Source organism: Zophobas morio, unplaced genomic scaffold (assembly GCF_036711695.1).
Source record: "Zophobas morio isolate AGI-343-1 ecotype UQ-CSIRO unplaced genomic scaffold, CSIRO_AGI_Zmor_V1 ptg000020l, whole genome shotgun sequence".
NCBI lineage: Eukaryota > Metazoa > Arthropoda > Insecta > Coleoptera > Tenebrionidae > Zophobas > Zophobas morio.
This window is the reverse complement of record NW_026972125.1, coordinates 5,571,034-5,587,649: the sequence shown is the minus strand read 5'-3', so window position 1 is coordinate 5,587,649 and position 16,616 is coordinate 5,571,034. Positions and strand designations below refer to the sequence as shown.

At 30.5% G+C, this 16,616-nt stretch overlaps 1 protein-coding gene across 1 annotated transcript in view; it reads right to left on the bottom strand.

Moving 5' to 3' along the window:
- Positions 1–5,345: 5,345 nt before the first annotated feature.
- The window catches only part of LOC135131511 (CCN family member 1), a 187,494-nt gene continuing 176,223 nt past the window's right edge, over positions 5,346–16,616 (bottom strand). Inside the window, exon 7 of the mRNA XM_064059288.1 lies at positions 5,346–6,373. Within this exon, the coding sequence (XP_063915358.1) occupies positions 5,972–6,373 (402 nt within the window). The 3' untranslated portion in view covers positions 5,346–5,971. The remainder of the gene's footprint in view (positions 6,374–16,616) is intronic.

Sequence of the window (16,616 nt, the reverse complement as noted above, 5' to 3'; positions counted from 1 at the left end):
GATGCTTAATTTAGAAACCTTGAGTAAGATTTTTTTTGGAATTTTCTAATATTTCGTTTTAATTTTTCTGTTTCTTCAATTTTTTGTTTTTTAATTTTAGATTTTTCATATTTTTCAATTTTCATTTTTTTGACATAAAATGAGTTTACACTAGTAAGTGTTATTCAAATTCTGTAAAATAACGTGCTGCTCCATTTTCGATTTCTCGATTTTTCAATTTTTGGATATTTTAATTTTTTGATTTTTCAGTTTTTCCATTTCTCAATTTTTCAGATTTTTGTTTTTTTGATTTTTCGATTTTTCATTTTTAGATTTTTTAATTTGCTCGATTTTTAATTTGGATTTTTTTTGAATATCTAAAATATGTTTCAGTTCCCGATTTCTCAACTTTTCAATGTTTTGATTGTTCAGTTTTTTAATTTTTTAATTTTTCGATGTTTTCAGTTTTTGGTCTTCCAATTTTTCGATTTTTAATTTTAGATTTTTCAGTTTTTTAATTTTTCGATTTAAAAATTTCAGATATTCTGGTTTCTCGATTTCACGATTTTAAAATTTTTCAGATATTCCATATTTTTATTTTTTAATTTTAAATATCTTTAAATTTTGAATTTTTCAGTTTTTAAAATTTTCAATTTTACGATGTTTCAGCTTTGGGATTTTTCAATGTTTCAATTCAATTTTTCCATTTTTCAACTTTTCGATTTTTAAATTTTAGATTCTTCAATTTTTCAGTTTTTTTAATGATTCGATTTCTCGATTATTTAATTGTTGGAAATTTTGGTCACACTTTTTAAAATTTTGTATTTTCCGATTTCTGGATTTCCCCATTTTTTTTAATTTCTTCATTACTCATTTGTTGGTTTTTCAAATTTTCGATTAAAAAAAATCTCGATTTATCAAAAATTCGATGTGTGGATTATTCAATTTCCCGAATCATGTTTTTTTTGCTTCAAATTTTTCTAATTTAAATTTTTAGAATTGTCAATTTTGGGCAATTTAGACTTCTTAATTTTTCGATATTCCGACTTTTGACTTCTCGATTTTTTGATCTTTTGATGTTTCGATTTTACAAATTCCATTTTCCAATTTCTCGATTTCAATTTTCTAATTTTTTGACATTTCAGTTTAGGGATTTTCCAGTTTCTCGATTTTTCAGCGTTTCTAATATCCAATTTTAGATTTCTCGATTTCTAGTTTTTTGCTTTTTCAGTTTTCGACTTTTCCATTTTTCAATTTATCTTTTTTTGGTTTGTCGATTTCGATTTGTCAATTGGTCGGTTCTTCAATTTCTCGTCTCTTCGAATTTTTGATTTCTCAATTTTTTTAATTTTTCGATTTATCAAATTATCCATATTTCAGTTTTGGGATTTTTTAATTTTTAGATTTTTTGCGTTTTCAATTAATTTTGATTTCTCTTTTTTGATGTTTTAATTTCGTGATTTTTCAATTTTTCGAATTTTGATTTTAAGATTTTTTATTTTCTGATGTTTTGAATTGTCGATCTTTCAATTCTTCGTTTTTTCACTTTTAGGCTTTTCAATTTTTCGATTTTTCGATTTTTCAATGCATCAAATTCGATTTCTCAATTTCTCACTTATTCGACTTTTGGATTCTCTGATTTTTCGATTCTTCGATTTTGTGATTTTTTGACATTGCAGGTTTGGAATTTTTCAGTTTAGCGTTTCTTCACTTTTTGTTTTTTTTTTAATTTTAGTTTTCTGGATTTCTAGTTTTTTGATTTTTCAGTTTTTCAGTTATGTCATATCTCGATTTATCGAAATTTCGATTTGTTGATTTTTCAATTTCTCGATTTTGTTAAGTTCAAATTTTTCCATTTTAAATTTTGCAACTTTTTCATTTTGGAGTATTTCGAATTCTTAATTTTTCGATCTTGCGATTCTTGACTTCTCGATTTCTCGATTTTTTGATGTTTCGATTCTGTGATGTTTCAAATTTTCAAATTCGATTTCTCGATTTCTGTGTTATTCCACTTTTTGATTTTCTAATTTTTGGAATTTTTAAATTTTAGTTTCTTAATTTGTAGTTCTTTGATTTTTCAGTTTTCAATTTTTCAATTTATATTGAATTTGATTTTTCAGGTTAAAATTTTGTAATTTTGGATTTTTGGACAAAATATATTTGGTTATCTTCTCCAAAAAACGGATGACGTCACCTCAAAAGTTTGCCGAATAAATCCTATCTGGAATGTGCAAAATATGATGAGTTTGTACTTGTAATTTATCATCCCATTCATATTTTTTGAATTTTGCATATACCGAGTGACTCAAAAAAAATAATAATGAATGCGTAAATTTATTTTATTGATTTACTCAAAAACTACAAAACCGAATACTTTTTGACAGCAAGGGAAGTACTGTCTAAACTCTTTAAACCAATTTTTTGATACCTGTAACCGTTTTTCCAGAATCGACCGTTAAAATATCGAAATTTTTAAAATTTTCAAATTTTTTTTCGAAAATGTTGCTTCATGACCATTAACATGCTATATTTTTGGAATCAGCGTGTCGAGATCTACGTCCTTGAATTTTTTCATAATTTTCAGACAACTTTTGTAAAATCGAAATTTTGTAATGGTCCCCCATTCTTCAAATTTCGAAAAAGTTTTGACATTTTCGCAACTCAACTAAATATATTTTCTTGTAGATCTCTAGCTCTAGAACTCAAATCCGGCGTCGATTTTTTGATACCTGCAACCGTTTTTCCAGAATCGACCGTTGAAACCTTCGAAATTTTTGAAATTTTCAAAAATTCGCTTTTCGCAGCGATTTTTTCGAAAATGTTGCATCGTGACCACCAACATGCTATATTTTTGGAATCAGAGTATCGAGATCTACGTCCCTGGATTTTTTCATAATTTTTGGACACCTTTTTTAAAATTGAAATTTTTTAATGGTCCCCCCTTCTTCAAATTTCGCAAAATTTTTGACATATTCGAAATTCAACTAAATACATTCACTTGTATTTTTAATTGTAGCTCTAGAACTCAAATCCGGCTTCGATTTTTTGATACCTGCAGCCGTTTTTCCAGAATCGACCCTTAAAATATCGAAATTTTTAAAGTTTTCAAAATTTTTTTCGAAAATGTTGCTTCATGACCATTAACATGCTATATTTTTGGAATCAGCGTGTCGAGATCTACGTCCCTGAATTTTTTCATAATTTTTAGACAACTTTTTTAAAATTGAAATTTTTTAATGGTCCCCCATTCTTCAAATTTCGCAAAATTTTTGACATTTTCGAAATTCAACCAAATACATTTTCTTGTAGATTTCTAGCTCTAAAACTCAAATCTGGTTTAGATTTTTTGATACCTGCAACCGTTTTTCCAGAATCGACCGTTGAAACCTTCGAAATTTTTGTAATTTTCAGTATTTTTTTTTTGATTTTGATATTTTGACACCTGCAACCGTTTCTCCAGAATCGACCGTTGAAATATTGAAATTTTTGAAATTTTCAAAAATTCTAATTTCGCAGCGATTTTTTCGAAAATGTTGCTTCGTGACCACCAACATGCTATTTTTTTGGAATCAGAGTATCGAGATCTATGTCCCTGAATTTTTTCATAATTTTTAGACAACTTTCTTAAAATTGAAATTTTTTAATGGTCCCACATTCCTCAAATTTCGCAAAAATTTTGACATTTTCGAAACTCAACTAAATACATTTTCTTGTAGATTTCTAGCTCTAGAACTCAAATCCGGCTTCAATGTTTTGATACCTGCAACCGTTTTTCCAAAATCGACCGTTGAAATATCGAAATTTTTTAAATTTTCAAAAATTTACATTTCGCAGCGATTTTCTCGAAAATGTTGCTTCGTGATCATCAACATGCTATATTTTTGGAATCAGCGTGTCGAGATCTACGTCCCGGAATTTTTTCATAATTTGTAGACAATTTTCTTAAAATGAAATTTTTTAATGTTTCCCTATTCTTCAATTTTCGCAAAAATTTTGACATATTGGAAACTCAACTAAACACAGTTTCTTGTAGATTTCTAGCTCTAGAAGTCAAATCCGGCTTCGATTTTTTGATACTTGCAACCGTTTTTCCAGAATCGACCGTTGAAACCTTCGAAATTTTTGAAATTTTCAAAAATTCGTCTTTCGCAGCGATTTTTTCGAAAATGTTGCATCGTGACCATCAACATGCTATATTTTTGGAATCTGCATGGCGAGATCTACGTCCCTGAATTTTTCATAATTTTTAGACAACTTTTTTAAAATTGAAATTTTTTAATGGTCCCCCATTCTTCAAATTTCGCAAAAATTTTGACATTTTCGAAACTCAACTAAATACATTTTCTTGTAGATTTCCAGCTCTAGAACTCAAATCCCGCTTCGATTTTTTTATACCTGCAACCGTTTTTCCAGAATCGACCGTTAAAATATCGAAATTTTTGAAATTTTCAAAAATTCGCATTTCGCAGCGATTTTTTCGAAAATGTTGCTTCGTGACCATCAACCTGCTATATTTTTGGAATCAGCGTGTCGAGATTTACGTACCTGAATTTTTTCATAATTTTTAGACACCTTTTTTAAAATTGAAATTTTTTAATGGTCCCCCCTTCTTCAAATTTCGCAAAAATTTTGACATTTTCGACACTCACCTAAATACATTTTCTTGTAGATTTCTAGCTCTAGAACTCAAATCCGGCTTCGATTTTTTGATACCGGCAACCGTTTTTCCAGAATCGACCGTTGAATTATCGAAATTTTTGAAATTTTCAAAAATTCATATTTCGCAGAGATTTTTTCGAAAATGTTGCTTCGTGACCATCAACATGTTATATTTTTGGAATCAGCATATCGAGATCTACGTCCCTGAATTTTTTCATTATTTTTAGACAACTTTTTTGAAATTGAAATTTTTTAATGGTCCCCCCTTCTTCAAATTTCGCAAAAATTTTGACATTTTCGACACTCACCTAAATACATTTTCTTGTAGATTTCTAGCTGTAGAACTCAAATCCGGCTTCCATTTCTTGATACCTGCAACCGTTTTTCCAGAATCGACCGTTGAAATCCTAGAAATTTTTGAAATTTTCAAAAATTCGCATTTCGCAGCGATTTTTTCGAAAATCTTGCTTCGTGACCATCAACCTGCTATATTTTTGGAATCAGCGTGTCGAGATTTACGTACCTGAATTTTTTCATAATTTTTAGACACCTTTTTTAAAATTGAAATTTTTTAATGGTCCCCCTTCTTCAAATTTCGCAAAAATTTTGACTTTTTCGAAACTCAACTAAATACATTTTCTTTACTACACCTATATGTGTGATAATTTTACCAATTTTTTGATGAGAAGGAAATTATTACGAAACAATATTGTATAACTTTTATTGGCATATAAGTACATGCTATATATACAATACTCAAAATGTACATTATTGTTCGTATCTAAAAATCGTAATTATTAAAATAAACACTACATGAATCTATGGAAACCTACGATAAAGATATTGTTATTATTATCACGGCTGCACAGCCGGATTGTGTTCACTTAAAATTTCATTTGGAGATTTGAAACCGTCAGTCCGTACTTTGAAGGTGCACTTGGGGTGTTTACTTAATAGTACTTTACTCTACCTCCGTGAAAACCAGCCGTTCTGCGTGAACTTTCCGCCTCTTCATGATATACTAAAGAACTAGCAAGCTCGTGTCACAAAATTTTGCCTTACATAACTATAAACCGATTGTCGCTTCCGGAAGTCCCGAAGCTGATTTATAGCTACGAGGAGGAAGTATTGGTTATACCTACTTACAAAGTAAATATATCACAAACATGTTAGTCGGCGGGGCGCGAGTGCTCCGCCTCCCACACTGTGTCTAACATCAACCACCCAACACAAACAACAATAAGAATGCAAAACGTATCAATATCGAAAATTGGTCCTCGTGAACGGCGTTGAAAGACGTTTCGGTCGTGTGCGCTCCATCCTCATGATATGTTCACGGCGCGGCAGTCCGGTGCACTCGGTGCAGGATCACTTCGCCCGTACTCGACGTCGGTTCGTTAGTTTCCGGTTCGCAACGACACTTGAGCACCCACTGGACCGACACTGTCATCAGCTTGGACACCTTGTCGGACTTCCAGGGCGAGGAGTCGTCCCAGAGGTCCTCGCCGGGCTCGAGGTACTCGGGCAGCAGCTCGGAGCTGACCTCGTCGGGCTGGGGTCCGTCGCACAGGAACTCCACCTTCACGGTGGTGCTGAGCGAGGGCTGGCACTGGATGCCCGGCACCGGGCACAGGCCGCAGTACTTGGGCCGGAAGCGCTTGCGGCTGCGGCACGGACCGAAACGGAGGTACACGCCGCTGCTGAGGCGGTGGGTGGCCTTGCACTCGTGGCCGCGCTGGAAGAGAAAAACGAAAATATAGACAGGTGCGACATTATTGTATTCTCAATAATAAAATAAAGCCCTTTAGCAAGCATTTAATCAATAGGGTTTAGGGATTTGTGTATCTGGGTGATGATGGAACGTTACGAAGAGAGTGAGAAGAATTATTTTTTGTAACTATGCAACCCAAAGTACCAACCCAGCGCAGGTACCGAACCAAGAGAGGAGAGATTATGATCACTATAGGGAGTCCGTCATAAAATTTCCAAAGATTAAAAAAATTCTCAATATTATGGACATTCTGAAAGATCTGAAAATTCAAAAAGTCTGAAGACTCTTAATATTCCGAAGATTCTGAAATTATAAGGGTTCCAAATAATCCAGAATTTCCAGAAATTTAAAAAATTACGGATATTCCGAGACTCAACAGATTCCAGATCTTTCCAAAATTTTCGGATATTCCAAGTTTCTAGATACTCCAGAAATTTTAAAGATGATTTGAAAATGCCGAAGATTCTAGATATTTCAGAAATTTCAAATATTCCTGATTTTCTACGATTTTAGAAATTCTAGAAATTGTAAGGATTCGAAAGTTTGGAGAGATTTTGAAAACTCTGAATGACGAAACTGAAGATTGTGAAGATTCGGAAAATTCTGAAGACTTACAGTATTTGGATGACTGAAGATTCAAAAAAATCTGAAGGGTTTGAAGATTCTGAAAGTCATAAAGATTCCAAAATTTCAAATATTTCAAAAATTCCATATATTTCGAGAGATTACAAAAATTCCAAATATTCTGAATATTCCAAGATTGTAGAAAATTTAAAATACTGACGTTTCTAAGATTTCTGAACATTCTGTATATTTTGAAGACCAAGGATTCCAAAATTTTCAAAGATTCCGAAGGTTCCAGAGGTTCTGGACATTCCAAAGATTCGAAAAATTCTGAAGATTGTTGATATTCTGAAAGTTCTGAAAATTCCAGAACTAACAATTCTGAGTATTTCAAAAGTTGAAGATTCCAGAAAATCTATAGACTTAAGATTCCGATGATTCTGAGATTATAGATGTTCCAAATATTCCAGAATTTCCAATAAATTCAAAATAAATAATAATATTTGGAAAATTCTCAGTACTTCGAAAGCTGAAGATTCCAAAAAATCTGAATATTTGAAAATTTCGAAGATTCTGAAGATATTAAAGATTTCAAAGTTTTTAGATATTTCAGAAATTTCAAATATTCCTGATATTCTGCGACTTTAGAGATTCTAGAAATTGTAAAGATTCGAAAGTTTCTAGAAATTATGAATATTCTGAATGAAGATTGTAAATTCTGAATGAAGATACTAAACATTGTCAACACAAGATTCAGTTTTTGGAAGATTGAAGATTCTCTGAAAACTTTGAAGATTCAGAAGATTCTGAAAATTATAAAAAATTCAACCTTTCCAGAGATTTCCGAATATTTCAAAAATTCCGTATATTCTTGGAGATTTCAGAAATTCCAAAGATTCAGAATATTTCGAGATTCTAGAGATTTTAAAAATTCTAAAGATTACAAGGTTTCCGAAAATTCTGGATATTTTGAAGATTCTAAATATTTCAAAGATTCCGAAGCTTCCACAGATTCTGGGCTGAAAGTTGTGAAAATCCCAAAAGTTATAAGAAAAATTTCAAAGGTTCTAGATATTTTAGAAATTTTAAATATTCCTGATATTCTGCGACTTCAGAAATTCTAGAAATTGTAAAGATTCAAAACTTTCTAAAGATTTTGAATATTCTGAGTGAAGATTGAAGATTTTGAATGAAGATACTAATGATTGTAAAGAAAAAATTTTGAAAAATTCTAAAGCTTCACAGTGTTTGGAAGATTGAAGATTCTCTGAACACTTTGAAGATTCAGTTGATTCTGAAAATTATAAAAATTCCAAATTTTGCAGAGATTTCCAAAATTTCAAAAATTCCGTATATTGCGAGATTCTAGAGATTCTAATAATTCTGAAGACTTTAAAGTTTCTGGAAACTTTGAGGTTACGAAGATTCTGGAGAATACGAAGATTCCAAAGATTTCAAACATTTCGAAGGTTCCAAAAATTCCAGGCTTTCTAAAAATTTGAAAAGTTCTGAACATTGTGGAGATTCTAAAAGTTATGGAAATCTAAAATCTGGCAGTTCTGAGTATTTCAAAATCTGAGGGTCCCAAAAACCTAAACAATTTTAAGATTCTAAAATTTCCGAAGATTTCGGAATATTTTGAAAATTCCGTATATTCCGATAGACAAAAAAATCTGAAGGCTTTGAAGAATCGGAAGATTCTGAAAATTATATGGATACCAAAGATTGTGAATATTTCGAAATCTTAGAGATTTTTTAAGATTCTGAATGAAGATATTGAAGATTGTATAGATTCAGGAAATTCTAAAGATTCATGGTGTTTCGAAGATTAAAGATTCTCTCAAGACTTTGAAAATTCAGAAGATTTTGACAATTATATAAATTCCAAAATTTCCAGAGATTTCCAAATATATCAAATATTCCACATATTCCGAGAATTTCAGAAATTCCAAAGATTTCGATATTCCAAGTTTCTAGATACTACAGAAATTTGAAAGAATTGAAAGATTCTGGAGATTTTAGAGATTCCTAAGATTCTGAATATTCTCAGTGCGTCGAAGGCTGAAGATTTCAAACATCTGATGATTTGAAACTTTCGAAGATTCTAGATATTTCAGAAATTTCAAATATTCCTGATATTCTGCGATTTTAGAAATTCTAGAAATTGTAAGGATTCGAAAGTTTCCAGAGATTTTGAACACTCTGAATGACAAAACTGGAGATTGCGAAGATTCGGAAAATTCTGAAGAATTACAGTATTTGGATGATTGGAGATCCAAAAAAATCTGAAGGTTTGAAGATTCTGAGAGTCATAAAAATCCAAAATTTCAAATTTTTCAAAAATTCCATATATTTCGAGAGATTTCAAAAATTCCAAAGATTCTGAATATCCCAAGATTGTAGAAATTTTAAAAATACTGACGTTTCTAAGATTTCTGATTATTCTGGATATTTTGAAGACTAAAGATTCCAAAAATTCTGAAAACTTTGAGGTTATGAAGATTGTGAAGTATACAAGAGTCCCAAGATTTCAAAGATTCCGAAGGTTCCAGAGATTCTGGGCATTCCAAAGATTTGAAAAATTCTGAAGATTGTGGATATTCTGAAAGTTCTGACAATTCCAAAAACTGACAATTCTGAGTATTTCAAAAGCTGAAGGAAGATTCCAGAAAATCTATACACTTAAGATTCCGATGATTCTGAGATTATAAAGGTTCCAAATGTTCCAGAATTTCCAATAAATTCAAAATAAATAATATTTGGAAAATTCTCAGTACTTCGAAGGCTGAAGATTCCAAAAAATTTGAAAATTTAAAAATTTCGAAGATTCTGAAGATATTAATGATTTCAAAGTTTTTAGGTATTTCAGAAATTTCAAATATTCCTGATATTCTGCGACTTTAGAAATTCTAAAAATTGTAAAGATTCGAAAGTTGAGATTATGAAGATTCTTATGAATACAAAGATTCCAAATATTTCAACGATTCCGAAGGTTCCAGAGATTGTAGGCTTTCCAAAGATTCGAAAATCCTTAAGATTCAAGATATTTCAGAAATTTTAAATATTCGTGATATTCTGCGACTTTAGAGATTCTAGAAATTGTAAAGATTCGAAAGTTTCTAGAAATTTTGAATATTCTGAATGAAGATTGTAAATTCTGGATGAAGATACTAAACATTGTCAAGAAAAAATTCGGAAAATTTTGAAGATTCAGTGTTTGGAAGGTTGAAGATTCTCTGGAGACTTTGAAGATTCTGAAGATTCTGAGAATTATAAATTTCCAGAGATTTCCGAATATTTAAAAAATTCCGTATATTCTTGGAGATTTCAGAAATTCTAAAGATTCTGAATATTTCGAGATTCTAGAGATTTTAAAAATTCTGAAGATTCTAAGGTTCCTGAAAATTCTGGATATTTTGAAGATTTAAAAAATTGTGTAAACTTTGAGGTTGCCAAGTTTCTGAAGAATACAAAGATTCTGAATGAAGATACTGGAGATTGCAAAGATTCAGAAAATTTTGAAGATTCTTAGTCTTTGGAAGATTGAAGATTTCAACAAATTTGAAGACTGAAGATTCAGAAGATTCTAAAAATTATAAAAATTCTTTCATTTCCAGAGATTTCCGAATTTTTCGAAAATTCCGTATGTTCCGATAGACAAAAAAATCTGAAGACTGAAGTATCGGAAGATCCTGAAAATTATAGGGATTCCAAAGATTGTGAATATTTCGAGATCTTAGAGATTTTTTAAGATTCTGAATGAAGATACTGAAGATTGTATAGATTAATGTTACGATTTCTAAATATTTCGATTTTTCGAGTTTTGAATTTTTCAAATTTTGACGTTTCTAATTTTCAGTTTTGCGATCTCTGAAGTAAACTTTTTTTTTATTTTCCCATTTCTTTCCAAAGTTTCAATTTTTCACGTTTTCAATTCTTCAATTTTTCGATTTTTCAGGTTTTGATGTTTCAATTTTTCATTTTCTTGGGATTTTGATTATTCAATTTTTCGATTTTATAAGCTTTCGATTTTTCGATTTCTCGATTTTTCTATTTTAGACGTTTCAATTTTTCGGTACTTCAATTTTGGGCATTTTCAATTTTTCCATTCTTCAAATTTTCGGTTTCTGCATTTTTTTATTTTTCGATTTTTCAATTTTCCGATGTTTCAATGATACAATTTCTCAATTTTTATCCTCTTCAATTTTACGATTTCTAAATATTTCGATTTTTCAATTTTTGAATTTTTCAAATTTTGACGTTTATAAATTTTCAGTAATACTATTTCTGAAGTAATCTTTTTTTTTATTTTCCCATTTCTTCCCAAAGTTTCGGTTTTTCACTTCTTCAATTCTTCAATTTTTCGATTTTTCATGGTTTTGATGTTTCAACTTTTCAATTTCTCGGGATTTTGATTTTTCAATTTTTCGTTTGATTTTGGCAAATGACCTACTTTCTAAGAAAATAAAGGGCGGGTGGGCGGGGCTAGTACTTGCCAAGATAAGACTGATTTTGGCAAATTGAAAAATTGAAAAATGGGAAATCCAAAAATTGAAAAACTGTAAGATTGAAAAGTCCGAATAAGAAAATGAATAATCCAAAATGAAAAATCTGGAAATAATACATAATACTGAACCATCGAAAAACTGAAAAAATTAAAAATCTAATATATTTTTTAAAAATCGAAAAATTACAAACTCGTAAAATTGAAGAGAGAAAAAACTGGAAAATCAAAAACTAAAAAAAAAGTCGCAATATTGAAAAATTGAAAAATGGGAATTTAAAATATTTGAAAATCGGAAAAATTTAGTTTAATTTGTATAGAGTACCCATAGGATTTTTTTTCCTCTACTCTGTAATTTCTCTGTTAAATAAATAAAAAAAAAAAATGAGAAACCGAAAAATGAAAAATCGAAACCAAAAATCGAAAAATTGAAAAAAATAAAAATTGTAAAATTGCAGCAATGAAACGCCGAACAGCTCAAGAATTGAAATTCAAAAAATATATAATTGAAAAATTCAAAAATTAAAAAATCTAATAATAATCCAAAAATCTAAAAATTGCAAAATTGTAAAATTGAAATATCGAAAAATTAAAAATTGGGATACGAAAAATCGCAAAATTAAACTAACGAAAAATTAAAATATAATCTAAAAATTGAAAAACTGAAAAATTATACAATCGAAAAATTGAAAAGTTGAAACAACGTGAAACTGAACAATCAAAAATGAGAAACCTAAAAACTGTAACATTGGAACATCGAAAAGCTGAAAAACTAAGAGATCAGGGATCTAATATATATTTGAAAAATCGTAAAAATGAAAAATCGCAAAATTAAAGAAACGAAAAACTGATAATTCAAAAAATAAAATTTGAGAAAAAACATCTTAATATTGAGACATTTAAAAAACATGAAAATTTTAAAATGTTTAAAAACTGGAAAATGACAAACCGAAAAATGAAAAATAGAAACCAAAAATCTAAAAATTGAAAAAACGAAAAATCGGAAAACTGCAACAATGAAACACCGAAAAATTCAAGAATTAAAATTGGAGAAATATAAAATTGAAGAATTGAAAAACGTAAAAATTGCAAAATCGTCAAATTAAATATTGAGATTTGAAAAATTGCAAAATTGAAATCAACGAAAAATTAAAATATATCTAAAACCAAAAACTGAAATTTAGGAAAAAAAATGTCGCAATATTGAGAAATTAAAAAAAAAATGAAAATTTAAAACACTTAAAAATCGGAAAATGAGAAATCGAAAAATGAAAAATCGAGACCAAAAATCGAAAAATTGAAAAATTACAAAATCTAATAACCGAAAAATCTAAAAATTGCAAATTCGTAACACTGAAATATCGAAAAAATGGAAGTAAGAAAAATCGCAAAATTGAAATCAACGAAAAAAAGAAATTGCATTAGAAAAAATAAAAATGGAAAAATGGAAGCAATCCAACAGTGAAAAATTTAATCATTGATATTTGAAAAATTGAAAATCGAAGAACAAAAAAAATTGAAAAATCGAAAATTAAAAATTGGGAGACGAAAAATCGCAAAATTGAAAACAAAAAATTAAAACACATAACTAGAACTGAAAATTTGAAAAATAATTCAAAAACCGGAAAATATCGAAAAAATGCAAAATGAAAAATTTTATAAGCTTACGATTTTTCGACTTCTGATTTCCCGATTTTCAGTTTTTCGTTTTTTAAACTTTAGATTTTTCAATTTTCGGCTGTTTTATATTTCGATTTCTCAGTTTTTCAACTTTTCGATAATTTGATTTTTCAATTTTTAAAATTCTAGATTTTTTATTTCTCGAGTTTCGGTGCTTCTATATTTCAATTTTTCCATTTTCGGGATTTTTAAAATTTTCGATTTTCCATCCTTTTTTTTAACTTTTCTATTTCCCAATTTTTCGATGTTTCGATTTTTCAATTTCTCGATTTTTAAATTTAAGATTTTCAACAATATAAAAGTTGAAGCGAAACATGCTCTCTCCTCGTCTAAAAATTGAATTTCCTTCGAAGAATGAACGATTAACCTCATTTTTCGGCCTGCTACTGGGCACCCTTAAGATCACAAATTCTCAGTGTAACGAATCGCTCTAATTTGAAACAAAACATCTTATCGCCCACTTTCCGCCCCCGCCGCCATTTATCTCCACCCCCACTTAAAATTTTAAGCGAAAAGTGCTCGTTCCGGGTTCGCTGCAGCCCTAAAATTAGTCCAATTTCGAATTCGCTGCCATTATCGCCCCATTCACGGCCCGACAACATACAATTATTTCGGAAAATTCGATTCATTCTCCTCTCGCTTTTATTCTTTCACTTTCCATCAAATAAAAGCTCGAACGTTTCAATTAAAATCTCGTTCGCGTGTCCTTGGCACGTTTCAAATTAATAATTTATCGGCGCTGTAAATCGAAGCGCGCTGAGTCCCCGGATTAGTATCACTTTTCCGACTCAAAAGGATAATTTCGAGCGTCAAAGCTCTCTTTGTGAGGACGAAAAAAATATTTGCGAACTCGCATTCCGCAGAAACAGTGCTTTGAGGCGTCTCCGAGTCAAAACCGGCGACTTTTTCTAAACTGTTTAAAATATTTATTTAGAATCGGAATTCCGCCGGCTTTGTAGCGCCAACTCGCCGAGATTGGCTGCTGGACGGCTTTGATGTGAAGAAAGGGTTTTTATCAAGGGCGAGCCGGAGCGGGGAGTTTTAATTTATTTACTGGGAGGGCTGGGGATCTTGGTGCCGCATCTTGTCCACATTAAAAGTGAATCGAAGTAGGTGCTTTTCAACAAGATGGGGCCACAGGACATCGTTGACTTTTGGGTGTCCTAAATGGAAAATTGTGGGTTGTATAAGAAAAGTGGAGGATTACTACAAAAATTTACTATTTCAGACGTGGTTTAAGTCTACACATACTAAGAAAAAAAGGCAAAATGTAACCCCGCCCACCCGCCCTGTCTCAATTGTGGTGATTTTTTTTATTCGTCGTGAGCCAAGAAGGCGGAGCTTAACTGCAAACTCGTTATTTCTTTACGAGAAATTAAAAACTTGTTTTTGAGTATCGTGTTGTTCAAAGAATATTAGGTATATTAAGAAACCTGATCGCCCCGATCTCAGTTCTCAATTGTGATGAATTTTTCATTCGTTATCAGATTGAGGGGCGGAGCCTAATTGCATAATCCACATTTCCGTACAAAAATTTACTATTTTAACCGTGTTTCGAGTTTCTAAGAATAAAAAAAAATAGTCACAATTGAGATGGGGTGGGTGGGCGGGGTTTATATTTTGCCCTTTTAATCTCTACAGAAACAAGTATATTGCAGTTAAGCTCCGCCCTCTTGGCTAACGGCTAATAAAAAAAATAACCACAATTGAGATAGGGCGGGTGGGTGGGTTTACATTTTGGTTTTTTGTTTTAATATGTGTAGGCTTCTTTTAACAACATGCAATTTAAAACATGTTTAAAATGGATAATTTGTATAAGGAAATACCCATTTTGCAATTAGGCTCCGCCCTATAATTATTTCTCTACAAGAAATTACCACGTAAGACATATTTTTGAGTTTCGTGTTATTCAAAGAATGCTAAGTATATTAAGGAAAAATTAAAACGAAAAATTAAGCAGCACCCATACCTGCCCTGATCTAAATAGTAATGAAATTTTCATTCGTTGGCAGACCTAGGGGCGGAGCCTAATTGCAAAATCCATATTTCCTTACAAAATTTTACTACATATTTTAAACGTGTTTCAGGATTCTAAGAAAAAAAAATCATCACATTTGAGATGGGGTGGGTGGGCGGGGTCTATATTTAGCCCTTTTTTCTTAATATACATAGCATTCTTTGAACATGATACTCAAAAACATGTTTTTAATTTCTTGTGAAGAAATAAGTATTTTGCAGTTAAGCTCCGCCCCCTTGATTCACGACGAATAAAAAAAAATAATCACAATTGAGATGGGGTGGGTGGGTGGGGCGGACTTGTCCTTTCATTTTCTTTTCGTAATATACATAGTCGTCTTCAACAACAAAAAATTTAAATTATCAGATGGTGAATTTAGAGTGAATTGAAGTTAAAATTTTGTTTCCATATTCTGTTGTAGAAAGAAAACTACATATTAAAAAAAGACCAAAAAAGCAAAATAGGTCACAAAAATACGATTAAAAGACAATAAATAACGAAAAAAAAAAGATTACAAAAAAGACGATAAAAAGAAGCCAACAAAAGAAAGGTGGAAACAGGTGCGACGAAAAAACGACAAAAAGATGACAAAAAACGACCAAAAAAAGGCTATGAAGAAGATGACAAAGAAAGTTTTTAACAAAGGTGAAAAAGAGACAAGAAAAGGTACAGAAACAAGACAAAAAAATGCAACAGAAAAAGTCAAGATGATAGACGAAAGGTAGCGAAAGAATGACATAAAGAAAAGGCGACAGAAGAGACGACAAAAAATGCTATAAAAAGAAGGTTCACAATGAAAGCAACAAAAGAAAGGCGTGAAGAGGCGAAAAAGCAAACAAAAAAATGACAAAAAGAACGAAAAAAGAACCAAAGGAAATTTAAAAGTGAGAAAAAGCAAACGACAATAAAAGTAACGAAAAAAACCGACAAGAAAAAGTTACAAATAAGGCACTAAAAAAAAGACGCTAATAAAAAAGATGATTAAAAAGCTACAAAAGAAACAACAAAAACTAATCACCAAGTTAGGTGACAAATGAAGCTTGAAAAAGCGAAAAAATAGACAACAAAATCACAAAAAAGTTACAATATAACAAAAAAAAGACGACAAAATAAAAATGAAAATAGGCAAATAGAAAAGAAAGCAACCGAAAAAGCGATTAAAAAATTGTGAAGAAAATGCGGTCAAACGAAGGTCACAAAAGAGCAACATAAACAAAAGAAAAAAAAAAGCGAGAAAAAAGTGAACACAAAACCCAACAAAAAGGCGAAAAAGTAACAAAAAAATTAGATAAAAAAACGCAAAGAAAAGCATTTAAAAAAGTTACGAAAAAATAGGACAGAAGTTACGAAAAAACAACAAAAACTCAAAATATAGACAGCAAAAAGACGACAAAAAGAACGACGAAAGAGGGCCACAAAAATGCATCAAATATGAAAAAACA